Source organism: Phyllobates terribilis, unplaced genomic scaffold (assembly GCF_046119375.1).
Source record: "Phyllobates terribilis strain yellow unplaced genomic scaffold, ASM4611937v1 Scaffold_1__5_contigs__length_1240528914, whole genome shotgun sequence".
In the NCBI taxonomy this organism is placed as follows: domain Eukaryota; kingdom Metazoa; phylum Chordata; class Amphibia; order Anura; family Dendrobatidae; genus Phyllobates; species Phyllobates terribilis.
Genome location: NW_027362761.1, coordinates 611144202 through 611170147, shown reverse-complemented (window position 1 = coordinate 611170147; position 25946 = coordinate 611144202). Strand labels below are relative to the sequence as shown.

Here is a 25946-nt window from a genome sequence, read left to right as displayed (position 1 = left end):
ACTTTCATATTGTTATTGATTAAAAAAAATGTTCTATGAAACTGTGTTGGCAACATTTTGGAAATTATTTTTGTGTTCAGTGAGATATTAAAATCTTACTTATCAAAGGAGGGTGTACTCATTTATACTGAGCACCATTTCTTACAATTTATAAATGCAATAAACATAATTTCTGTTTCTTTGCTGTATGACTCCTCTCATGCATAACAAGATTTGATGTATTTATAAATGATTTCCCAGATACTGAACATGAATACGGCTTCTCTCCCGTTACTTCTCTCATTTGTAATAAGACTTGATTTATTTAAAAAGTATTTCCCACATTCTGAACATGAATATGGTGTCTCTCCTGATGTCTAATAAAATTCCTTTTATCAGTGAAGGACTTTCCACATATTGAACATGAAAATGGTTTTCCTTGTATGTGAATTTTCTCATGTAAAACTAAATGTGATTTTGGTTTAAAACATTTCCCACACAGTGAACATGAATATGGCTTCTATCCAGTGTGACTTCTCTCATGTATAGTAAAAACTGATTTATATTTAAAAGATTTCCCACATTCTGGACATGAATACGGTTTCTCTGCTGTGTGACTTTTCTTGTGTCTCACAAGACCTAATTTTTCTGTAAAGCCTTTCCCACAGAGTAAACATGAAAATGGTTTCTCCCCGGTGTGAACTCTATGATGTTTGACCAGTTGTGATTTATTTCTAAAACATTTCTCACATTCTGAACATGAATATGGCTTCTCTCCTGTATGAATTTTCTGATGTCTAATAAGACCCCCATTATTTGTGAAGGACTTCCCACATTCCAAACATGAACACGGCTTTTCTCCTGTGTGAATTCTCCGATGTTTAAGCAGATTACATTTTTCTGCAAAGCACCTTCCACACTGTAAACATAAATACGGTTTCTCCCCTGTGTGAGTTCTTTTATGTGTATTAAGATCTGATTTCCTTTCAAAACATTTCTCACATTCTGAACATGAATATGGCTTCTCTCCTGTATGAATTCTCTGATGTATACCAAGATATCCTTTATCTGTGAAGGACTTCCCACACTCTGGACATGAATACGGCTTTTCTCCTGTGTGAATTCTCTTATGTAAAACAAAAGTTGATTTCTGTGTAAAACATTTTCCACACAGTGAACATGAATAAGGCTTCTCTCCAGTGTGAATTCTATAATGTGTATCATAACTTGTTTGATGCTTAAAAGATTTCCCACATTCTGAACATGAATACGGCTTCTCTCCTGTGTGACTTCTCTCATGTTTCACAAGATTTGCTTTATCTGTAAAGCATTTCTCACAGTGTGAGCATGAATACGGCTTCTCTCTTGTGTAAATTCTCTGATGTGTAATAAGATTCCCTTTATATCCAAAGCATTTCTCACATTCTGAACATGAATATGGCTTCTCTCCTGTGTGAATTCTCTGATGTGTAATAAGATTCCCTTTATCTGTAAAGCATTTCCCACATTCTGAACATGAATACGGCTTCTCTCCTGTGTGAATTCTCTGATGTTTAATAAGATTCCCTTTATCTGCGTAGGATTTCTCACATTCCAAACATGAATATGTTTTTTCTCCTTTGTGAACTCTCTCATGTGTAACTAATTTTGATTTATATGGAAAGAATTTCCCACATTCTGGACAGGAGTATGGCTTTTCTCCTTTGTATTTTCTTGGTGTTAAAAAATCTGAGCTTTTAGTAAATTGCTTGTCACACTGAAATCTTGTATCCACTGTGTCACCTGGAATTGTGGTAACAATGTGAGATTGCTCAGGAGATGATTCCTCATGATTAGGAGGATTATAAGAAGGTGAAGTGCTGTGAAGTCCAGGAGGAGCAGGAAGGGTGATGAGGTTTTCTCCATTAGAGTGCTTCCTGATATCTTCTTTTTTACAATTTAGTGATGAACCGTTATTCTCACAAGGATTTCCTATAAGGATGAAAGATAAATTAGATGTGATTTTTTTCTACAAATTAAAAAGGATTTCTAAATGTATTTTATGGAGCTCACAATGAAGACCCTCGTCAGTGAAAGTACCGGTAATAAGGAGGACAACTACATGCCATAACATTAACACAATGACGGGTAAAGTGAATAACACTTATAAACTGGTGACATTGGCACAAGTCAGGGGTGGCAGAGATTAGACAGCAAATAGACAGTTCTTCAAGGGAACCTGTCATCAGGATTTACCCCCTTAATGTACCACCACTGCCATTTAACTCTTGTAGCAAGTTTCCTATCATGCTCTTCGTGCAGAAAACTGTCCACACAATTAAAAATGGAGTTTTAATATTTCAGCACCATATACAAATGAGATTGACGAGACACAAAGGCGGCCCTACATCCAGGAATAGTCAAGCTCCAGCCACCGTAATCATATCCACAGCACACCTAGGGGCATGATAGGAAATCTTAGAAGGAGACTGAAATAGAACTGAAGATACATTAAGAGGGTAAATCCTAATTACAGGCTTGACAGAGCGAGAGAGTGGCTCATCTATCAGCCCATTGTTTCCCCGCAACGTGATCCTGGCATGTCGAGGAGTTGCTTTGCCAACCGGAGAATTACTACTGGCCTCAGGCTCTGCAATGTTCAACAGATTACAAGATCACAGCGGAGGCTGAGTCTAATAAACTGCTCGTCAGAATAACAAGGTGTAGCGTCGGCGTCCCTGCCTAGCAGGAGGCAGGGACGCCGACGCTACACCTTGTTATTCTGTTCCCCTCACCTCTCCGCTCCGTGCCCGGGGTCTTCCTCCCGCTCTGCTGGCAGCGCGCGCTCCTTCCCGGCCACTGTGCTTAGGGCGCGCGCGCTCCCCCTCTCTTAAAGGGGCCGCGTGCGCCGTCCTAAGGAGTCCCCGGCCAATGGCCGGAGGACCTCTCCATATATAAGGCACCTCCTCCAAAATGGAGGTGCCCGAGCAATGTTGTAGCATAGCCTTTCACTCTGCTTCAGCCCTCAGGTCCCGTTACCAGATACCTGCCAGTTTCCTGTTTGATACCTGCCTGATACGTGTCTATCTGCTGACATTCCTGCGGTCCGACAGTCTGCCTACCAGCCCTGCCAGTCTGTCTATGGATCCGTCTGCCCGCTCACCTGGGAGCGCTCACCTGCTACCTGCCCGCTAGCCTACCTGGAGGCTCTGCTGTCAAGTGCTGTGACCACCTGCCCGTCCAGAGACTCTTACCCGCTCACCTGGGAGCGCTCACCTGCTACCTGCTTGCTAGCCTACCTGGAGGCTCTGCCGTCATGTGCTGTGACCATCTGCCCGTCCAGAGACTCTCGCCCGCTCACCTGGGAGCGTCCGTCTGCTACCTGCCTGTTAGCCTACCTGGAGGCTCTGCCGTCACTTGCTGTGACCACCTGCCAGTCCAGAGACTCTTGCCCACTCACCTGGGAGCGTCCATCTGCTACCTGCCTGTTAGCCTACCTGGAGGCTCTGCCGTCACTTGCTGTGATCACCTGCCTGTCCAGAGACTCTTGCCCGCTCACCTGGGAGCGTCCATCTGCTACCTGCCTGTTAGCCTACCTGGAGGCTCTGCCGTCACTTGCTGTGATCACCTGCCTGTCCAGAGACTCTCGCCCGCTCATCTGGGAGCATCCACCTGCTACCTGCCTGCTAGCCTACCTGGAGGCTCAGCCGTCACTTGCTGTGACCACCTGTCTGTCCAGAGACTCTTGCCCGCTCACCTGGGAGCGTCCACCTGCTACCTGCCTGCTAGCCTACCTGGAGGCTTAGCCGTCACTTGCCGTGACCACCCGTCTGTCAAGAGACTGTCCCCGTCACTTGCCGTGACCACCCGCCTGTCGAGAGACTGTTCCCGTCACTTGCCGTGACCTCCTGCCCTCTTACCCAGAGACTGTCCCCGTCACTAGCCGTGACTGCCTGCCCGCCTTCCCTGGGAGTCTCCCGCTTCCTTACAAGGACTGCCCCTTTGTATAGTTGCTCAGAGGTTCCACCTCCCAGACCCTTTACAGTTTGCTCGGGCCATGGAACCCGGTGGCACCCAAGCTCCCTCACTCTCGGACCTATGTCATGAACTTTCCCGTCAGAGGTCCCAACAGGAGTCCATCCTGAGTCACCTGCGTAGTGTTAACTCCCGCCTGGACACATTGACTACCTCATCGGGAGCGGCCTCCACTCGCACACTTACTTCCCCGGCATCGCCGCTGCCCATCAACACTATGGCATCTCTTCCCGGTCCCCGCCTCTCCACCCCTCCTCGTTTTGGCGGAGATCCCTGCCAGGCCCGGGGCTTCATTAACCAGTGCACTCTGCACTTCGAACTGTTGGCACACCAGTTTTCCACCGACCGAGCCAAAGTAGCCTTCATCATGTCCCATCTCACGGGGGAGGCACTGGCTTGGCTAAATCCTCTATGGGAGAGAGGAGACTCCCAGGTGTCCAACCTGCCAGCCTTTCTTACGGCTTTACGGAAAGTCTTCGACGAACCAGGACGGAAGACCTCATCCGCATCATCTCTGCTACGCCTCCATCAAGGAAATCTCACCGTGGGTCAATATGCCATACGGTTCCGTACCCTTGCTTCGGAGCTGGCCTGGGATAACGACGCCCTGGTGTCTGTCTTTTGGGAGGGTCGGTCCGGCCGTATTAAAGATGAACTCGCCGGTCGGGACATTCCTACCACTCTCGACGACTTAATAACTCTTGTCACCCAGAGTGACATCCGGTTCCAGGAGCGCACCAAAGAGGTCACCCATGAGAGGAGGTTTCCACGTCTAGCCCCTACCTTTCAGAAACCCGTCACTTCTCCCGCTACTCCCCAGGCGCACTCACCCGAGCCTATGCAGGTCAACCAGACCAAGATGGTCAAAACCAGTTAAGAGTTACGCCGAGCCGAGGGGAGCTGCTTCTACTGTGGCAGTAAGGAGCACCGGATCCGTTCCTGCCCAGAGAGGTCAGGAAAAGCCTGTGTCTAGGATCGCTCAGAGAGGTCGTCCTAGACAAGAGTAAACCCTCTCCATCTCTGTTGCTGTCGGTCTCCATCATCTGCGGGGAGAACCGTTATTTTGAACTAGCCCAACTTGACTCTGGAGCTGCCGGAAATCTCATTTCTCAGTCCCTGGTAGAGAAATACCGCATTCCCACCAAACCTCTGGCTGTACCCTTATCTGTCGCTGCCGTGGATGGGGGCCTCTTACCACGTCCCATCCAACTCATCACCGAATCCATAACTCTGCAGGTGGGAATGCTGCACTCTGAGAACATCTTCTTTCATGTTCTGCCTGGACTCTCTCACGCCCTCTTGCTAGGCCTACCTTGGCTTCAGAAACATGCACCCGTGCTTGATTGGCAGACCGGAAAAGTCCTTCGCTGGGGACAGGACTGCCATAAAACTTGTTTAGTTCCCGTCCATCCTGTCCGTCCTTCTCCTACCCCAGCCAATCTACCTGGACTTCCGGTTCTCTATTGGTCTTATGCGGACGTCTTTAATAAAAAGGAGGCAGAGACATTACCCCCTCATAGACCATACGACTGCCCAATCGACCTGATACCCGGCGCTACTCCTCCCCGTGGGCGTATTTACCCTTTGTCCGCTGCTGAGACCCGGTCCATGTCTGAATATATTGAGGCGAATCTGGCCCGGGGATTTATCCGGAAATCTACCTCCCCGGCGGGAGCAGGCTTCTTCTTCGTTAAAAATAAGGACGGCTCACTCCATCCCTGTATAGACTATAGAGGCCTTAACCAGATCACGGCGAAGAATAAATACCCCCTTCCGCTCATTCCGGAATTATTTGACCGTCTGAGGGGGGCTAGAATCTTCACCAAGCTGGACCTCCGTGGGGCCTATAACCTGGTCCGTATCCGTCAGGGGGATGAATGGAAGACGGCATTCAACACCTGGGACGGCCACTATGAATACCTGGTAATGCCCTTCGGTCTCTGTAACGCTCCCGCCGTCTTTCAAGAGTTGGTCAATGACATCTTCCGGGACCTTCTCTACTCCTGCGTAGTGGTGTACCTGGACGACATCTTGGTCTTCTCTCCGGATCTTCTCACTCACCGGAGGGATGTTCGTCAGGTCCTGCTCAGGCTCAGGCAGAACCACCTCTACGCTAAATATGAGAAGTGCCTCTTTGAGCAGACCTCGCTTCCGTTTTTGGGCTACATAATCTCTCAGACCGGCCTACGAATGGATCCTGAGAAACTGTCTGCCATCCAGAAGTGGCCTCGACCAGAGGGGTTGAAGGCTATTCAGCGGTTCCTGGGCTTCGCCAACTACTACCGCCTCTTCATACCGCACTTCTCTTCCCGGACTGCCCCAATCTCTGCGCTCACCCGTAAGGGTACTAATCCCAGAGAATGGCCGCCCGAAGCAGAGAAAGCCTTTCTTTCCTTAAAACAGGCTTTCTCTTCCGCCCCAGTGCTGCATCGTCCGGGCGGCAACAAACAATTCTTCCTGGAAGTTGACGCCTCCTCCTCTGGAGCCGGAGCGGTACTTACCCAAAAGTCGCCTTCCGGAAGAATGGTAACTTGCGGCTTCTTCTCCAAACTCTTCTCCTCTTCTGAGCGCAACTATTCTATAGGAGACCGAGAGTTATTGGCCATTAAGCTGGCACTGGAGGAGTGGCGTTACCTGCTCGAGGGGGCTCTTCACCCGGTAATAATTTACACGGACCACAAGAACTTGGCTTACCTCCAGAGTACCCAGAGACTTAACCCGCGCCAAGCCCGGTGGTCCTTGTTTTTTGCTCGCTTTGATTTCGTTCTTCATTTTCGCCCGGCTGACAAAAACATCAAAGCTGACACCTTGTCCCGATCCTTCCTGGTGTCTGATCTCGAGGAGGAACCTAAACATATCATTGATCCCGCCAGAGTAATGCAGGTGGCCCCCGTGAATCTAAATCGTCTCCCTCCTGGTAAGACGTTCGTAACTGTACCTGATCGGGAGAGGATCCTACACTGGGGTCACTCGTCTAAGCTAGCTGGCCACGCTGGTCAGAAAAAGACCCTCCAGCTTATTACCCGACACTACTGGTGGCCTACCCTGCACAAGGACGTAATAGACTTTGTTTCAGCCTGTGTGTCCTGCGCCCGCAACAAGGTTCCGAGACACCTGCCAGCCGGTCGCCTCCTTCCTCTTCCAGTACCTGCTGCCCCCTGGCAGCATATAGCTATGGACTTTATAACAAATCTCCCTGTCTCTGCCGGTTGTACGGTCATTTGGGTGGTCGCTGACCGCTTTTCCAAGATGGCTCACTTCATTCCCCTGCCGGGCCTCCCGTCTGCACCCGAGCTGGCTAAAGACTTTATCCGCCACATCTTCCGTCTCCATGGCCTGCCCCTCCACATCGTGTCGGATCGTGGGGTTCAGTTCACCTCACGCTTCTGGAGAGCCACATGTAAGCTGCTAGACGTCACCCTGGACTTCTCCTCTGCTTACCACCCACAGTCCAATGGTCAAGTGGAGCGGATCAATCAGATCCTGACCCGTTACCTCCGGCACTTCGTTAATGCCCACCATTCAGACTCGGTGGTTTTCCTACCATGGGCCGAATTCTCTTACAATAACCACGAGAGCGAATCTTCCTCCAAATCCCCGTTTTTTGTAGTCTTCGGTCAGCATCCTCGGATCCCATTTCCCGTCTCCACCTCGGTGGACAATCTGGCTGCGGAATCTCTCGTTAGCAAATTTTCCTCCATTTGGGAGAGCACCCGATCCGCACTCCTTCAGTCATCTGAGCGGATGAAAAAACACGCTGACAAAAAACGCCTGGATCCTCCACAATTCCGTCCTGGAGATAAAGTCTGGCTCTCGTCGAAGTATGTCCGGCTCAAGGTTCCTTCCTACAAGTTAGGGCCTCGGTTCATCGGCCCACTGGAGGTTATCAAACAGAACAACCTGGTGGCCTATAAATTGAAACTCCCGGCCAACTTGCGGATCCCTAACTCCTTCCATGTATCTCTCCTCAAAGTCGTGGTACTTAACTCTTTTTCCAAGTCTACAGGTACGCCCCCTGCTCCGGTTTCTGCTGAAAACGATTTTGTGGTAGAGAACATTCTGGCCACCAAAAGGGTAAGAGGAAAGACCTTTTTTCTAGTAGATTGGAAGGGGTTTGGTCCTGAGGAGAGAACGTGGGAGCCCCGGGAGAACATCCATGCCCCTCTCATCCTTGATAAATTTCTGTCTGGCCTAAAAAAGGGGGGGCCTAAAAGGGGGGGTACTGTAGCGTCGGCGTCCCTGCCTCCTGCTAGGCAGGGACGCTATTCCCCTCACCTCTCCGCTCCGCGCCCGGCGTCTTCCTCCCGCTCTGCTGGCAGCGCGCGCTCCTTCCCGGCCACTGTGCTTAGGGCGCACGCGCTCCCCCTCTCTTAAAGGGGCCGCGCGCGCCGTCCTAAGGAGTCCCCGGCCAATGGCCGGAGGACCTCTCCATATATAAAGCACCTCCTCCAAAATGGAGGTGCCTGAGCAATGTTGTAGCATAGCCTTTCACTCTGCTTCAGCCCTCAGGTCCCGTTACCAGATACCTGCCAGTTACCTGCCAGTTTCCTGTTTGATACCTGCCTGATACGTGTCTATCTGCTGACATTCCTGCGGTCCGACAGTCTGCCTACCAGCCCTGCCAGTCTGTCTATGGATCCGTCTGCCCGCTCACCTGGGAGCGCTCACCTGCTACCTGCCCGCTAGCCTACCTGTAGGCTCTGCCGTCACGTGCTGTGACCATCTGCCCGTCCAGAGACTCTTACCCGCTCACCTGGGAGCGCTCACCTGCTACCTGCTTGCTAGCCTACCTGTAGGCTCTGCCGTCACGTGCTGTGACCATCTGCCCGTCCAGAGACTCTTGCCCGCTCACCTGGGAGCGTCCGTCTGCTACCTGCCAGTTAGCCTACCTGGAGGCTCTGCCGTCACTTGCTGTGACCATCTGCCTGTCCAGAGACTCTTGCCCGCTCACCTGGGAGCGTCCATCTGCTACCTGCCTGTTAGCCTACCTGGAGGCTCTGCTGTCACTTGCTGTGATCACCTGCCTGTCCAGAGACTCTCGCCCGCTCATCTGGGAGCATCCACCTGCTACCTGCCTGCTAGCCTACCTGGAGGCTCAGCCATCACTTGCTGTGATCACCTGTCTGTCCAGAGACTCTAGCCCGCTCACCTGGGAGCGTCCACCTGCTACCTGCCTGCTAGCCTACCTGGAGGCTTAGCCGTCACTTGCCGTGACCACCCGTCTGTCAAGAGACTGTCCCCGTCACTTGCTGTGACCACCCGCCTGTCGAGAGACTGTCCCCGTCACTTGCCGTGACCTCCTGCCCTCTTACCCAGAGACTGTCCCTGTCACTAGCCGTGACTGCTTGCCCGCCTTCCCTGGGAGTCACCCGCTTCCTTACAAGGACTGCCCCTTTGTATAGTTGCTCAGAGGTTCCACCTCCCAGACCCTTTACACAAGGACAGTGAGAATTTTTGGGAGAAACACTGGAATTTTCCTCGGTCGATCTGGGCTCATCCAGCATACCTAGAGAAAATACCTGAAACATGTTCACATCCACAATACCTTGGGTGAGAGCGTTCCCTTTACACGATATATGTTGAATCAAAAATCATTTGGAATGGTTTGGTACCGTTGCTTTGCTTTAATGTTTTTTTGGTGTTATTATGGTACCCTCTATGCCACTGTGGTGCAATGTATGATTGAGCCTGCTGCCGTTGGCTCAAAGTACTACTGTGATGCACCTTGTGGTTTTTGTGCCTCTTTGTGCCTCTTTGCCCTGATGTATGACCTAGTTTTAGTTGTGGTGTATTAGGTGCAAGTGACATGTCCTATTGTTTGGCACTGTGCTGTTCTTATACCACTTACAGGCATATTTGCACTGTCTTGATTCAATTCAGGAATATTATATATATACAACCCCTGGCAAAAATTATGGAATCACCGGGCTCGGAGGATGTTTATTCAGTTGTTTAATGTTGTTGAAAAAAAGCAGATCACAGACATGGCACAAAACTAAAGTCATTTCAAATGGCAACTTTAGGGCTTTAAGAAACACTAAAAGAAATCAAGATTAAAAATGTGATACTCAGTAAGGGTAATTTTTTTTCAGACCAAGCAGAGGGAAAAAATTATGGAATCACTCAATTCTGAGGAAAAAATTATGGAATCACCCTGTAAATTTTCATTTCCAAAACTAACACCCGCATCAAATTAGATCTGCTCGTTAGTCTGCATCTAAAAAGGAGTGATCACACCTTGGAGAGCTGTTGCACCAAGTGGACTGACATGAATCCAACATGAGAGATGTCGATTGAAAGAAAGGAGAGGATTATAAAGCTCTTAAGGTAAATCGTCATGCAATGTTGCAAAAGATGTTGGTTGTTCACAGTCAGCTGTGTCTAAAATATGGACCAAATACAAACAACATGGGAAGGTTGTTAAAGGCAAACATACTGGTAGACCAAGGAAGACATCAAAGCGTCAAGACCGGAAACTTAAAGCAACATGTCACCAAAACAGGAAATGCACAACAAAACAAATGAGGAACGAATGGGAGGAAACTGGAGTCAATGTCTGTGACCGAACTGTAAGAAACCGCCTAAAGGAAATGGGATTTATATACAGAAAAGCTAAACATAAGCCATCATTAACACCTAAACAGAAAAAAACAAGGTTACAATGGGCTAAGGAACAGCAATGGTGGACTGTGGATGACTGGATGAAAGTCATATTCAGTGATGAATCGGGAATCTGCATTGGGCAAGGTGATGATGATGGAACTTTTGTTTGGTGCCGTTCCAATGAGATTTATAAAGATGACTGCATGAAGAGAACATGCAAATTTCCACAGTCATTGATGATATGGGGCTGCATGTCAGGTAAAGGCACTGGGGAGATGGCTGTCATTACATCTTCAATAAATGCCCAAGTTTATATTGATATTTTGGACAGTTTTCTTATCCCATCAATTGAAAAGATGTTTGGGGATGATGACATCATTTTTCAAGATGATAATGCATCCTGCCATAGAGCAAAAACTGTGAAAACATTCCTTGAAAGAAGACACATGCGGTCAATGTCATGGCCTGCAAATAGTCCGGATCCCAATCCAATTGAAAATCTTTGGTGGAAGTTGAAGAAAATGGTCCATGACAAGGCTCCAACCTGCAAAGCTGATCTGGCAACAGCAATCAGAGAAAGGTAGAGCCAGATTGATGAAGAGTACTGTTTGTCACTCATTAAGTCCATGCCTCAGAGACTGCAAGCTGTTATTAAAGCCAGAGGTGGTGCAACAAAATACTAGTGATGTATTGGAGGAGTGTTCTATTGTGTGTTTGTTTTTCATGATTCCACATTTTTTTCCCCCTGCTTTGTCTGAAAAAAATTACCCTTACTGAGTACCACATTTTTAATCACTTTAGTTTTGTGCCATGTCTGTGATCTGCTTTTTTTCAACAACATTAAACAACTGAATGAACATCCTCCGAGCCCGGTGATTGCCAGGGGTTGTATATATATATTTTTAAAACATTAACCCCCTTTTCTTTTTAACCCCACTACTCGCTATAATACATAGAAATGTAAAAGGATTAAAAGTTTAGCAGCAATTTTTTATTTTTCCAACAAAATTTATAAACATATTTTGTTAGAGATCACTTCACGTTTGAAGTGACTTTTGGGGTCTATATGTCACAAAACACCCAAAAGTGACCCCCTTTATAAAAACTGCACCTTTCAATGTATTTAAAACCACATTTAGGATGTTTGTTAACCCTTCTGGTACTTCCCAGGAATTAAAACAAAGTGAAAACAAAAACAAAAAATGAAAAATTTTCCACAAAAATGTTGCTTTAGACTCAATTTTTTCATTTTCACAATGGTAACAGATTTGTTGTGCAATTTCTCCTGCTACAACGATACCTCACATGTGGTCGGAAACTACTGTTTGGTCTCATATCAGGGCTCGGAAGGAAAGGCGCGGTATTTGACTTTTTTGGAGTACAATTTTGTCTTGAATAGATTGAGAAATACTGTCACATTGGCCGAGCCTCAGATGTGCCAAAACAGTAGAAACCCCACAGAAGTGACCCCATTTTGGAAACTACACCCCTAAAGGAATTTGTCAAGGGGTGTGGTGAGCAAAGTAACCCACAGGTGGTTCACAGAATTTTTATAACTTTGAAAAAAAAATCCACAAAAATGTTATATGAATTTTATACCACTGGGCAGTAAAGAAAAAAGAATTACAATTTTACACAAAAAAATTGTTTTAGCCCCAGATTTTACATTTTCACACTGGGAAATGGGTAAACATGTCACCAAAATTTGTCCTGCAATGTCTGTTGAATGTGGCCACACGGCAAGACCCGGGAGGGATGAAGCGCTATTTGACTCTTGGAGCACAGATTTTCCTAGAATAGTTTGCGGACTCCCCACACAGAGCCCCTAAGTGACTGAAGTGACCACATTTTGTAAATTGCACCCCTCTGGGTTATCTACAGGTGTAGTGACGATTTTGACTCCATGAGTGTTTTCTATAAACAAAGTAGTAGTGGAGGTTGCTGAGTTAAAATTGCAAATCTGCCACTGTAGTGCCCAATACATTGTAGTGCCCAATACATTGTAGTGTCCATATATTGTGCCCAGCTCGTGCTTCTGGAGACACACACCCTGTAAAATAGGCTCTCATCACTACAGAGATGCCAAACATATGGATGCTAAATGTGGTTTAGGCACACTGTGGGGCTTAGAAGGGAGGGCGGCATTTTGATTTGTGAGTGCAGAATTCGCTGGTTTCTTTTAGGGGGCGAGGAATCATAGCACTTTTCCTGAGCCTTTGTGTTACCAGTAATGTGGAAGCCCCCTATATTTCCGATAACAGATGACGGTTCTGAGTGGGGGCTTTTTTGTGGATTGAGTTGATGCTTTTATTGGGAACATTTTACATAACATTTTGGATGACATTTATCCTGTGCTCTACACTGAGCACTTATATCGGAGTTTCCATCTAAATCTCAAAGCGTCGTGATTCAGATGAAGCCCCCGAGGGATCCATTCACTATAATGAGGCAGCAGAGTTACTCTGGACTCTGTTCAGCGGTGTAAGTCTTTTCAGAGGTGCACAAAACTATGGTCGACTGCGCTTAAAAAAATGGACACCACTGGATCAAAGACCAGACGGCGTCCACACTGCTTCCATCTGCCTCATTATAGGCAAACCCGGAAACCTGATGTAAGTGCTCAGCCTAGTGCACAGGGGTGTGCTAACATATGCTAAGTGGGCCGACTAGTCTTGGGACACTTAACGCCTCGTTGAATAGTCAAACGCTTAATTTACACATCATAAAAGGACATTAGAAATATTTTTTATAAAGATCTGTTTATATGTGTAATGTAATAAAGAGGCTGTTAGGCAGGGAGTTTATATATGGAGACCCAACTGCTGGTGGTTCTGGGGGCACGGGGGACCTGATAGGTTCTCTTTAAAAGCAGCAATCTGCAGCCATACTGATCACTGCTGCTGGAGGCAGACGTCAGCTACACAACACAGACGGCACCTGCCCTCTGAGGAGCTGCTCTGCTTCTGGACCCACCCAAAAGTCCCTGACAGGCTCCGGAGGCTGTTGATGCTTTTGCTGCTCTCACGACAGCCTGTCCTAAAGCTCCTGAGCTCAGTCAACCCAATGTCGATTTCCCTTTTGCAGTTGAGGTAGACGCTTCTTCCATGAGAATGGGTGCTGTTTTTTCACAAAAGAGGAATGGTTACTTAAATCATTGTTCTTTTTTTTTTTTCTTGGAAATACAAGCAGAGTCCAACTATGATCTAGGTGATTTGGTACTTGTGGCTGCTAAGATGGCTGCTTTTGAGGAGTGGAGGCATTGATTGGAGGGAGCTAGGCATAAAGTAACCGTCTTTACTGATAACAAAAAATGACTGTATGTTGGCGCCGCTAAGTGCTTGATTGCTAGACAGGCTGCGTGGGTTCTCTTTTTCACTCGGTTTGATTTCTCTGTGACATATCTCCCTGGTACTAAGAACGTTAAGGCTGATGCGTTATCGCGTAGATTAGTTCCGGAGTTGAGGGCCGAAGATCTAGTCAAAATTCTTAGTGATGGGGTGGTGGTGGCGCTCTGGGGATTGATCTCAGGCAGCACATTGTGGAAGCTTAGACTGGTGTACCAGAGGGCTTGCCACATGACAAGCTTTTTGTGCCGTCCTCGCTTCGCTCCAAATTTCTTAATAAAGTACACGACTCTCTGTTGGCTGGACATCTTAGTTCCTCCGATACCTGGAGAGCAGTTTCCAGGTCCTTTTCGTGGCGAAGTGTTCAAAAGGATGTTGATGAGAATGTCCGTAATTGCAGAGTTAATGCCAGGTCTAAAGCCTCTCACCAAATTCCAACAGGGTTTCTTTTGCCTAATGAGGTTGATTTGAAGGAGGACAAAGGTATGTGGAGGAACGAGTGTTGGGTTCCATTCGTGTCAGACGTCGACAGCAACATCGCATTAAATGGAAAGATTTCAATCCAGGGAATAATTCCTGGGTTGATGCAGAAGATATTTATGCGGGTCACCTAGTGAGGGAATTCTGTCAGTGGCGTCAGAGGTTGGAGATCTCTGCGGGCCCAGTGGCCCATCTTAGAAGAGGGGAGGGAGGTAATGTCATGCTCCTGGGTTAGAATCCTTTAACCTCTTCTCCGAGTGTTTAAGTTTTGTTATTCTGGCTGCAGTCTGTTTAAGATAACACAGGTGTTTTCATTTGCCTGCCCTATCACCTTTTGGGTGCGGCTTTATATTCTTTTTTCCCTGCTGGCATTTCCTGCAGGTGATTGTCTAAACATCCAAAATAAACTTTCTGTGGTACTTTAAAGCCAATCAGAAAAATTGCAGTCAAAGTTTATCTCACTGCTGTATCTACTTTCTTCTTTTAGGAAGTTGGCAGCAGATTTATTCTATATTTTGTGGTTTATTTTACTCACTCTGGGATTTTTCCTTTTTTCAGCACACTTTCCCTTTTGTAGGCAATTCACAGTTTTTAGCTTTACCGATTATCTCAAGTGAGTTGCTACACCTGTTTTGCACATATCAACACTTTAAGGATGCCCTTCCAGGCTCCATTTACCTGTCAGTTGCTGTTGGAGGCGATATGAGTAAAGGGGCTGGATGTTATACGCTGGAGGGAGGCTATGCGGCCGGATGTATTGCATCAGTTTGTACATACGAGCTCGTGATCTCGTTTATGTTAAAGCAGCCCTCCACCCTAGGACAGAAAAGTGACTAAACATCTGTCATGTATTGTCATCTACCTGGTGTCCTCCGCTTGCCTCCAACTGAGATCTGTGTTTTGGTCCTCCTACATCCATATTCATAGGTGCACAGACGGACTTTCTGTACAGGAGCAGCTGCGCCATCACCGGACCGGAGACACACACACTATCACATGCCGGTTATTATTGCCAAAAATTTGAAGGCACTCCAATGCCCCTTGGAAGAGACGTGGAGGTCAGAGGGCCTCCTGAAAACAATGTTCCCATTATTAGGAAGTGGGTCTCCCATTGTGTTTGCCTATGCAGTGAATGCAAGGGCTGAAAAAAAAAAATTGGGAGGCACTCCAATGCCCCTTGGAAGAGACGTAGAGGGCCTCATGAAAAAATGATCCCATTATTAGGCAGTGGGTCTCCCATAGTGTTGGTCTATGCAAGGGCTGCTAAAAATTGGGAGGCACTCCAATGCACCTTGGAAAAGACGTGGAGGAGGGCCTCATAAAAAAATGTTCCCATTAGAAAGGAGCGGGTCTCCTATACTTGTAATGCCTATGCACTAAATGTATGGGTTGACAAACATTTACCCCTGGGGGGTACACATGAACATACTGTATAAAGATTTTTTTTTAAGGACATCATAAACACCCTTTAAAAAACTTATGTGGGTGTAGCATCACGGACCACGGTCACCCTGGTGGTGGAGGATGAGGAGAAGGAGGAGGACAAGAGCAAATAGCCAAAATCAGGAAGCATATGTGAAAAGGTGCATGGGAATACACCTCCCAAAAAAAAGACACTGGATTTGAGTTTATGTTACGCTGCTATCATTCGGTGGTGTTGAGAAGTCTGGCCGAATCCAGCCCTTGTTCATTTTTATAAGAGTCAGCCTGTCAGCATTTTCAGTTGACAGTCGGATGCGCTTGTCAGTTATAATTCCACCAGCGGCACTAAAAACCCGCTCTCATAAAATGCTAGCGGAAGGGCAGGCCAGGACCTCCAAGGCGTAGAGAGCCAGTTCATTCCACGTGTCCAGTTTGGATACCCAATAATTATAAGGCACAGAGGAATCACGGAAGATGTTGGTACGGTCGGCAAAGTACTCCCTCAGCATATTCCCAAACTTTGCACTCCTTGTGAGAGTACCCCGCGCCTCAGGACCTATGCGATGGGAGGGGCTGGGAAAACTCTCCCAGAACTTTGACAGTGTTCCCCGGCCTCTGTTGAATTGGAGTTGTGTCTCTCTCAGCTGTACTCCTTGGTTGTCAAACGAACTGTGACCTCTGCCGCAAGCGTTTTCAGATGGAATTTTTTTTTTAATAGTTCCGTAACAAAGGCTTTCTGGTACTGCCCCATTTTTGTAGACCTGTCCACCTCAGGAATAAGAGATATAAAGTTCTCCTTGTAGTGTGGGTCTAGAAGTGTCACCAACCAGTAATGACTGTCACCCAAAATTTTGAGAACGCGAGGGTCACGGGAAAGGCAGTGTAACATAAACTCAGCCATGCGTGCCAGACTGGTAACAGGCAAGACTTCCGTGTCCTCACCAAGAGGACGACTGACCATGCTCTCCTCCTCCTCCCTGTCCTCAGGCTATCCACGCTGAACAGACGGTATGACAGTTGTGCAGGTAGTACCGTCTATAGCGCATGAAACTAGCTCCTGTTCCTCATTCTCCTTATTGTCACCTAATCCACGTTGGGATGAGATGAGGCTGTGTCTAATCATCCTGTATGGTTCCTTGCTCCATCTCATCGTGCTCCGCCTGCAATGCATCCTCTTTGATTGTGAGCAGAGAGCGTTTCAGAAGACAGAGAAGCGGGATGGTGATGCTAATTATGGTGTCATCGCCGCTCACCATCTTGGTGGAGTCCTCAAAGTTATGGAGGATGGTACATACTGTATGTCTGACATCCATGTCCACTCCTGAGGTCTTATGTGTGGAGGCTGGCCTGAATAGCGGCAGGAGTTTTGAAGCTGGTACTCAACAACTGCCCTGTGCTGCTCACAAATCCTTCTCAACACCTGCAGTGTAGAGTTCAAATGCGTGGGGACATCACACACCAGTCGGTGAGCTGGAAGCTGCAAAAGCTGCTGAAGCAAGGCAAGGGTGGCGGAAGCTGTAGCTGACATTCTAAAATGGGCACACAGGCAGCATACTTTAACAAGAAGATCCGGCAGCTCCGGGTAGGTTTTGAGAAACCGCTGAACCACGATGTTAAGCACATGGGCCAGGCATGGTATGTGTGTGAGCTCGCCTCGCCTCAGAGCCGTCACCAGTTTCCGGCCATTGTCACACACGACCATGCCTGGCTGTAGGTTCAGTGGTGTCAGCCACAGATCTGCCTGCTCTTTCAGAGCTGTCCACAACTCTTCAGCATTGTGCAGTTTGTTACCTAAGCATATTAGCTTCAGCACAGCCTGTTGCCACTTGGCCGAGGCAGTGCTTCCAGCTTGTGACTGATGTGGTCATTTTGGAGATGGAGGCTGAAGAAGAGGAGGAGGAGGTGCAGGAGCTGTAGAATGTGGGGGCAACCCTGATTGACCTAGAGTACGCAATCCTCGGCGTCGGATGTGTTCCGTCCCAAGGTTCGACTGGGTCCTGCTTCCACTATGTTAACCCAGTGTGCCATCAGCGAGATGTACCGTCCCTGCCCACAAGCACTTGTCCACGTGTCCGTGGTTAGGTGGACTTTCCCTGTAACAGCATTGTTGAGGGCACAGCTAATGTTGTGGATACATGTGTTTGTGTAATGCGGGGACGGCACATCGGGAGGAATAGTGGCGACTGGGGACAGAGTACTGAGGGACGGCCGCCGCCTTCAGGTTGCGGAAAGCTTCCGTCTCCACGAGCCTAAAAGGCAACATTTCGAGCACAAGCAGTCGCAAAATGTGGGATTTTAGTAGTGTGGCCTGTGAGGCGTTGGCTGCGTATTTGCACTTGCGTTCCAAGGACTGGGGTATGGACAACTGAACACTGTGCTGGGACAAGGACGTGCTTGCTGATGGTGCTAGTTGAGAGTGTGCAGGGCAGGAGGCATCTTCGCATGCACTATGGACAGAGGATTGGCTTGCACGCACAACAGCGGAAGAAGCAGTGGTGTCACCCACAGACACTGTTCCTGGACCATGGGCTTCGGCCCACAAAGTTGGGTGCTTTGCTGCCATGTGCTGGTGGTGGTCAGGCTGCTAGTTTTGCTACCCCTGCTGATACTGGCCTGGCAGGAGGTGCAAATGGCCTTTTTGGGGTTATGTGCAGAGTCTTTAAAAAACAACCAGACTCGGGAAGACCTAACAGTTGTACTGGCAACTTAAGTCATGTTGGTGTTACGGGGAACGGTCGCCCGCCTTCTGTCTGCGGCCACCAAACTGCTTCTTCCTGCCTGTTGGGGTGCTCTGCCTCCCTCCCACTGTGTGCTGCTGTTCTCGCTCTGAATGTCCACCTGCCAGGTTGGGTCAGTTACTATATCATCCACCACCTCGTCTTCCACTTCTGCACCTTGGTCCTCCTCCTGACTTTCTGGCAATTGGGTCTCATCATCGTCCACCTCTTGTGACACTTTCCCACCGCAACCTTCATATGACTGTGGCTGCTCAAATATTTGGGCATCGCTATATGCGATGTCCTCTTGCCCCGCTTCAAGTGGACCGGGCGAGAGGCCCGAATCTATAAATGGAAAAGTGAACAGTTCTTCGGAGTGTCCAAGTGTGGGATCAGTAGTTTCTGGGCACTCGGCATGGTGGGAGGAAGGAGGATCAGGGTGAGGAATATGCGGTCCAGACTCACGGCTAGAGACTTGACCGTGTGGAAGACAGGGTAGTGGTGGTGGCTAAGTGAGTGGAAGCATTATCTGCTATCCAACCAATAACCTTTTCACACTGCTCTGTGTTCAATAGTGGTGTTCTGCGCTGAGCCAGCACCTTTTCCGGCACGATAGCTGATCTGATCAGCTGTCATGTGCCCCTAAAAGCCGCAGGGGAAATCATGATCCACCTGCGGCTGTTAATTAGTTAACTGCCACTGTCAATCTCTGACAGCGGCATTTAACTTGCGCAAACCAGTGGTACGTCATTAGCTCCGCCCATCGGCGCCCCCGTCACATGATTTGCAGGAGAACCCCTGCACACAGATGATCTCCCATGGAGACTATTGAAACGTGTAAAGTAAAAAAAAAAAAATTTTTTTAAATATATAAAATAAATCAAAAAGTTCATCCACCATCTCGCCCCCTTTAAAATAAAACAATTAAAAAAAATATATACATATTTGGTATTGCTGAGTTCAGAATCACCGATCTATCAATATATAAAAATAATTAATCCGATCAGTAAACGGCATAATGAGAAAAATAAATCAAAACGGCAGAATTAAGTTTTTTTGGACGATGCAACATTGCAAGATAATGCAATAACGGGCAATCAAAACATCGTATGTACACAAAAATGGTATCAATAAAAACATCAGCTTAGCGCGCAAAAAATAAGCCCTCACTTGGCCCCAGATCCTGAAAGATGGAGATGCTACAGGTCTCGGAAAATTGCACCCTCTTTTTTTTGGGGGGGGGGATTTTTTTTCCTTTACTTAAGTAAAAAATAACCTATACATGTTTGGTATCTATGAACTCGTACTGACTTGGAGACTCATAATGGCAGGTCAGTTTTAGCATTTAGTTAGGGGCGCCCTAGTTATCCCTGCTCCCTGGATTACTTCTAATGGTGAAGACGCTGGGGCCATGAGCCTTGCTGAGCTCCTGAATCAGCCCTAATCTGTCCCCTCCTCCACCCAGTGAAGTGGCGAGTAGTAGTAGTAGTGTATGTGAACACACAACATGCACTCACAAACAATAGAGTGGAATACTGGGATGTAAAGTGAAGCAAAAAACCAAATAGGAGAGGATGAGGATATGCACACAGTATAATCACCAAGCAACAGCCTTTTAGATGAACACTCCAAATGCCTCCTCAACAAACATCTCCAGCTCCTGAACCAAGCAGTATAAAACTAACTCTGGCAATCCTAGGCTGCCAGAGGCGAGTATATATAGCGACAGGGAGTGGTCAACACTGAACAGCTGAAATCATCCAAGTAGGGAAGCTCTCAATGGACCAGACTAATCCCTGCACTGCCAGAAGAAACCTGCACTGTTTAATATGATGATGAAGTGCTTCTAATTAGTGCTGGAGTACGTGAAATCAGACACCGCGGTCTTCTGGCCCGTCTCTGTTATGATAAACCCGTGACAATCAGTTTCTTCTCTCCTAATTCACCATATAGAGATTGGGTGAAGGACGGTTACCTTTTACCAGTAATTGTATTTTGAGAGCTCATGATGTCACAATGAGGGACATGGCCTCCATCCAGGACGGCATCTTCGGGGATCACTCTAAGAGGAGAGAACCTGTCGTCCTCCTATTAAAAGACGAGTTACTGCATTTTTAGTCTTCTTTAAATGGAGATAAATTTCAACATCCAGCTCAATATAAAACACTAAAATAGGCAGCAAGTACATGGAAAGTTTTGTGATTGTCTTTGAAACAGGAAAAAAAGGGTACATCAACAGCTAACAGATGAAGTCACAGTGCCCAGAATAAACGATTTAGTGGGGTGCACTCGGCAAACAGTGGTTAGTGCCTATTAATAGGTAACATGAAAGGACAATAGACAGAAGGCACTGGGGTCAATGAAGCTTACTGATACACACAAGGAGCCAAGGAGAGATGGTCTGTTCAGATTCCTCAGAAAAGCTCCCGTAATACATATTCTTCTGAACAAACACCCTTTAAGGGAGACAAACTTATTATTATCACTCTTGGTCTGCCCAACGTACCTGCAGGGCCAACACCTACATGAACCATCCCACTTGTATCGCTCTGATCAGACCCCATGAAGAGGAACCGCCTGACATTTTGCTCTCGTTGAGCCTTTGAGGCTCCAACATCCCATTCTGTGCATTCTGTAATCATGTGATAAGACTCTTTAACCCCTTCCTGACTTCTGGTGTCCATACATGGAGAATGCCAGGTGCGCATTTATGGAGAGAGCTCCGATTGCTGTCATTTAGCCCCTTCAATGCCAACACCCTGGCAGTGCCAGTTAAGTGGTTGAGTGTCTTATTCTCCGGCCAATAAGTCACTTGATTACAGGGTCGCAACAATGGGTTGCAATAATGACTGCAGGGAACTTGCAAAAGACCCCCATCTTTGCCACCAAGGTTTATTTATTTATTTATTTATTTTATAAAGCCCAGTATTTATAGGATAGCAGGTTCAAGTCACGATTAGTTTTTCATTGTCCCCAAAATGAGAATTAAAAAAAATAACAACACATATTTGGCATTGCCACGTAAGGATTTATCCCACACAGTAAAGGCCATAAAAAAAACAAAAAAAACCACCTCCCCTAAAATGGAGTAATAAAAACCCCCCACAAGTAACAGGTACCCCAAAATGGTAACAATAAAAAGGTCAAGAAGAGAAGCCCTTACACAGCGCCGATAATGGAAAATAAAGTTATGGGTCTCGGGGGAAGTTCTGAATATTTAACCAGTAAAATATATTCTAAAAATTCCAAAACACACACAAAAATTGGTGTCACCATAGTTGACATGGAAAAATCGCGCTGTGAGGTCATCCTTACCGCCCAATCAATTCTGTGAATCAAAACAGAAAAAACAAATGTGGAATTGTGTTTTTTTTTTTTAACTGTTTCACTTCACTTTGAATTCTTTTCCAGTTTTTCAGCACGTTATACGGCATTTTTATTATCCAACGGCCTTTGGCTCGATCTTGAGCCATGGCAACTTGATGGATGAACACTCCAGGGAGATCGATCTTGTGCAGCCAAGATAGGTCACCAGGGTCTTCTCCGCCGTTATCTTGACAGTATCAAGCCATCGAGTTGCTGGACTTTTTCTTCGTCTTGTCCTTCTATTCTTTCAACCATGATGTCACTCTCTGGTAATTACTCTCTTTGTATGATGTGTCCATATCACGCAAGGTATGGGAAAGACTAAGTGCAACATGAAGGGAAGAGGGGAAGGGAGCCCAGACACTAGGGAAAGTGGGAGTGGAGACCTCCTAGGCTGATCTGCTATCACCCTGTCTTCCCTATCGTCCCTATATTGATTTCTCACCAATCGCCGCACAGGAACCTAAACCATGTATTTCCCTATAGCTTGGCCCTGGATAGAGAAGGGAAGGATGAGCACTAGTCAGTCCCCACTAACAACTAAAGACAACAAGAAAGACAAACACAGGGAAAAGCAACTTTGCTTGAGCCGACTTCAGAGAGATTACACCATGCATCCTGCTAGCACCTGAGAGGAAGTAAGCAGACTGCAATAGCTCCAAGCCTTCACAAGGGAACATGTGAATATCACCGGCATATCCCTGTAGTAAACAAAGTGTTATGATCACGCCCGGACTGACTGGCGTGAGCATGATTAGTGATCCCACTGTACCATGAACCGAGGAGTGCCTGGATGGCGTAACTAAGTATCAACCCGATCCACCAAGGTCGCATGGTGGCTAACGACTCCGTGAACCAAGGAGGAACATGAACAGGCAGGTTAGGCTGGCACACAGACAGGTGGGTATTGGCAGGCACGGCTGGAGTGCAGACGGGAGGATACTGGCAAGCACGCCTCGTATGCAGACAGGGGGAGGTACTGGCAAGCACGGCTGGAGTGCAGACAGGGAGGCACTAGCAGGTTGGAGCGCAGGCAGGATAGGTTCCTGTACAGACTGGGATTCAGGAACAGAACCGCAGATGCGGTAGACAAGTAGAGCAGAGAGGAACCACTGGAGCGGTGAGCAAGGAAGAGCAAAGCGGAACCGCCGGAGCGGTGAGCAAGGCAGAGCAGAGAGAACCCGCCGGAGCGGTGAGCAAGGCAGAGCAGGAAGGAACCGCCAGAGCGGTGAGCAAGGCAGAGCAGAAAGGAACCGCCGGAGAAGTGAGCAAGGCAGAGCAGAGCGAAACCGCCAGAGCGGTAAGCAAGGCTGAGCAGGTAGGAACCGCCGAAGCGGTGAGCAAGGCAGAGCAGAGTGGAAACCGCAGGAGTGCTGAGCAAGGCAAAGAAGAACTAAACCGCAGGTGCGGTGGACAAGGCAGAGCAGAGAGGAACCGCTGGAGCGGTGAGCAAGGCAGAGCAGGAAGGAACCGCCGGAGCGGTGAGCAAGGCAGAGCAGAGCGGAAACCGCAGGAGTGGTGAGCGAAGCACAGCAGAACTAAACCGCAGGTGCGGTGGACAAGGCAGAGCAGAGAGGAACCGCCGGAGCGGTGAGCAAAGCAGAGCAGAGCGGAAACCGCAGGAGCGGTGAGCAAAGCAGAGCAGAACTAAACCGCAGGTGGGGTGGACAAGGCAGAGCAGAGAGGAACCGACGGAGCGGTGAGCAAAGCAGAGCGGAAACCGCAGGAGTGGTGAGCAAAGCAGAGCAGAACTGACCTGACGGTGCAGGCAGAGAGGACAGGGCTCTGTTCACATGGAACAGACAAAGAGGGGAAAAAGGAACAAGCAAAATCAGATACACACAAGGTACTTATAATGAAGTTACTACAGAAAAGACCAGAGTATGTACGAGCCATGTCTTCGTCGCCAGTAAGATGGTCCTAGATTTCAAGACCTTGTCCAGTGACTTCATTGTTGATTTACCAATAGCTATTCTATTGATTTCCGGTGTCGTCGCTGCATCTTGAGTGATCATTGATCTAAGGAGGTTGAAGTCCTTTACGACTTCCAGTTCATTGCAATCCATCTGAAATGTGTCCCGGTCATAACTAGCAGTAGTCAATATCGTTGTCTTCCTTGTATTATATAGCAGTCCCATGTTTGAGCTTCCATCTTGATACTCCGTAATAAGTCCTACATTCCATCTATGCTTGTTGCTATCAATGTTGTATTATCTACGTATTTAAGATTGTTGATGATTCATCCAGGAATTTTGATTCCTTCCTTTTTGGAAAGTCCAGCCTTCATGAAAAATAGCTTCAGCATATAAATTGAAGAAAAATGATGACAGGATGCAGCCTTGTCTGACTCCTCGCTCTACTTTGAACCATGCCGTGTCACTGTGTTCTGTTTCTTCTTGGTTGATATAAAAATTCCTAATGAGACAGGTCAGATGCGTCGGCACATCCATATCCTTCATGGCATACCAAAGCTTCTGGTAATCAACACAGTTGAAGGCTTTGCTGTAGTCGATGAAGCAAAAATAGATCTCCTGGTTGTATTCTTTGGCCATTTCCATTTATTGTTAGCAATCATATCTCTTGTTCTTCTGCCTTTTCTGAATCCAGCTTGTTTCTCTGGCAGCTCTTTGTCAGTAAGGCTGTAATAGTGAAAAATGAAAAAAGATGATGAACCGTCTGGACCTGCAGAAGCGCTATCCACAGTGCGAAACGGCTGTCGTCCGTCTCTTTTCCATGCACTACCCACTTTCCACAGATTTTAATCTACGTATGCAATAAAGAATGATTTATTTTACAGAATGGTGAGTGCAGCCTTCATCATCATTTTTCATATATATCTATTTTTTAGGCTGGCACCCGTATGTTCTTTAATCTGGTTTAGGTGTGGTCTATCAGTTGCCAAACCAGGCGGTGCAGACATCCTGCATTGTTTCACTAAAAAGGCTGTAATAGTCTTTGTAGGATCTTCAGTAGTATTTTGCTGGCATGAGGTAGGAGCGTAATATTCGGATAGGGGGATGCTACCAGCTGTGGAAACTATCTCAGAATTCCGATTTAGAATCAGAATAAACATGGATCTTGTCCAGTCCTTGGGCCATTTACTAGTTGCCCATATCTATTGACACAGGCGTGTGATTAAATAAACTGCGGCTTCAGAAGACTTTATAAGCGCTTTTGTTATATTGTCACATCCAGGTGCTTTGTTGCTTGACAGAAGCTTTATTGCAGCAACGACTGTCTTTCAGGATGTTCGGCTTTCTATCATTTCCAGTCTCAGTTTCTTCCCGTATCGCTTACTCGTTCTTGTAGAGATGCTTTCTGCACCGTTTCCATCTTTCCTTGATCTCTTCTGGCTCAGTTTGTTCCTGTTGGCGTCTTTCATCGTGCCCATTTTTGGTTAAAACTTTTGTCTTCTCTCTTTGATCTTTCGGTATGCCTTCCTGGTCTAGCCCCTCAGATGTTCATTTTCTATTTCTGTACATATCTTTTGATAATTAAGTTCTTTGCATGCTCGAATGACTCTCTTACTCTTTTACTGATGTTTTCGGCATCCTGCTTGTTACCTTTTGCCATTTGTCTTTCTTCGATGATCATTACGGTCTCTTCTGCCTCTCGTTTATTGTTTTATTGGCTTCTTCAGTAATAAGTCTTTATATCTGTCCATAATTCCTCAGGCTCTTTCATCCATGTTCAGTGGTGTAAATCTGTTGTACAGACCGATACAAAACACTTCAGGTATCTTGGTCAAATTAAAGTTGGTAACAGTCTGTTGTCTAGTTCATTTGCTCAGTTTGACTCTAGTCTTTGCTGTCAGGTGTTCATGATGAGTTCCACAGTCAGCTCTTGGCCTTGTTTTCACGGTAAAGATCGACGACCTCCATCTTTGGCGAATATATGTGTAGTCAATCTGATTCTTAAAGAGAATCTGTCACCCCCTGGGACGTGTAGGACCTATTAATATGGGCATACAGGTGATAGAAATGTTAATCTAGTCCTACCTGTATGCCTCATATTAATGGTC

General features: G+C 47.1%; 1 protein-coding gene across 1 annotated transcript; it reads right to left on the bottom strand.

Annotated features, from left to right (window-relative positions):
* LOC141152983 (uncharacterized) lies at positions 1-21243 on the bottom strand. Its single transcript, XM_073637681.1, has 2 exons — positions 21066-21243; positions 1-1950 (listed from the first exon to the last, which is right to left on the bottom strand). The coding sequence occupies exons 1-2, from the start codon at positions 21241-21243 to the stop codon at positions 500-502; spliced, it is 1629 nt and encodes a 542-aa protein (XP_073493782.1). The 3' UTR covers positions 1-499.
* Between the last annotated feature and the right edge of the window lie 4703 nt (positions 21244-25946).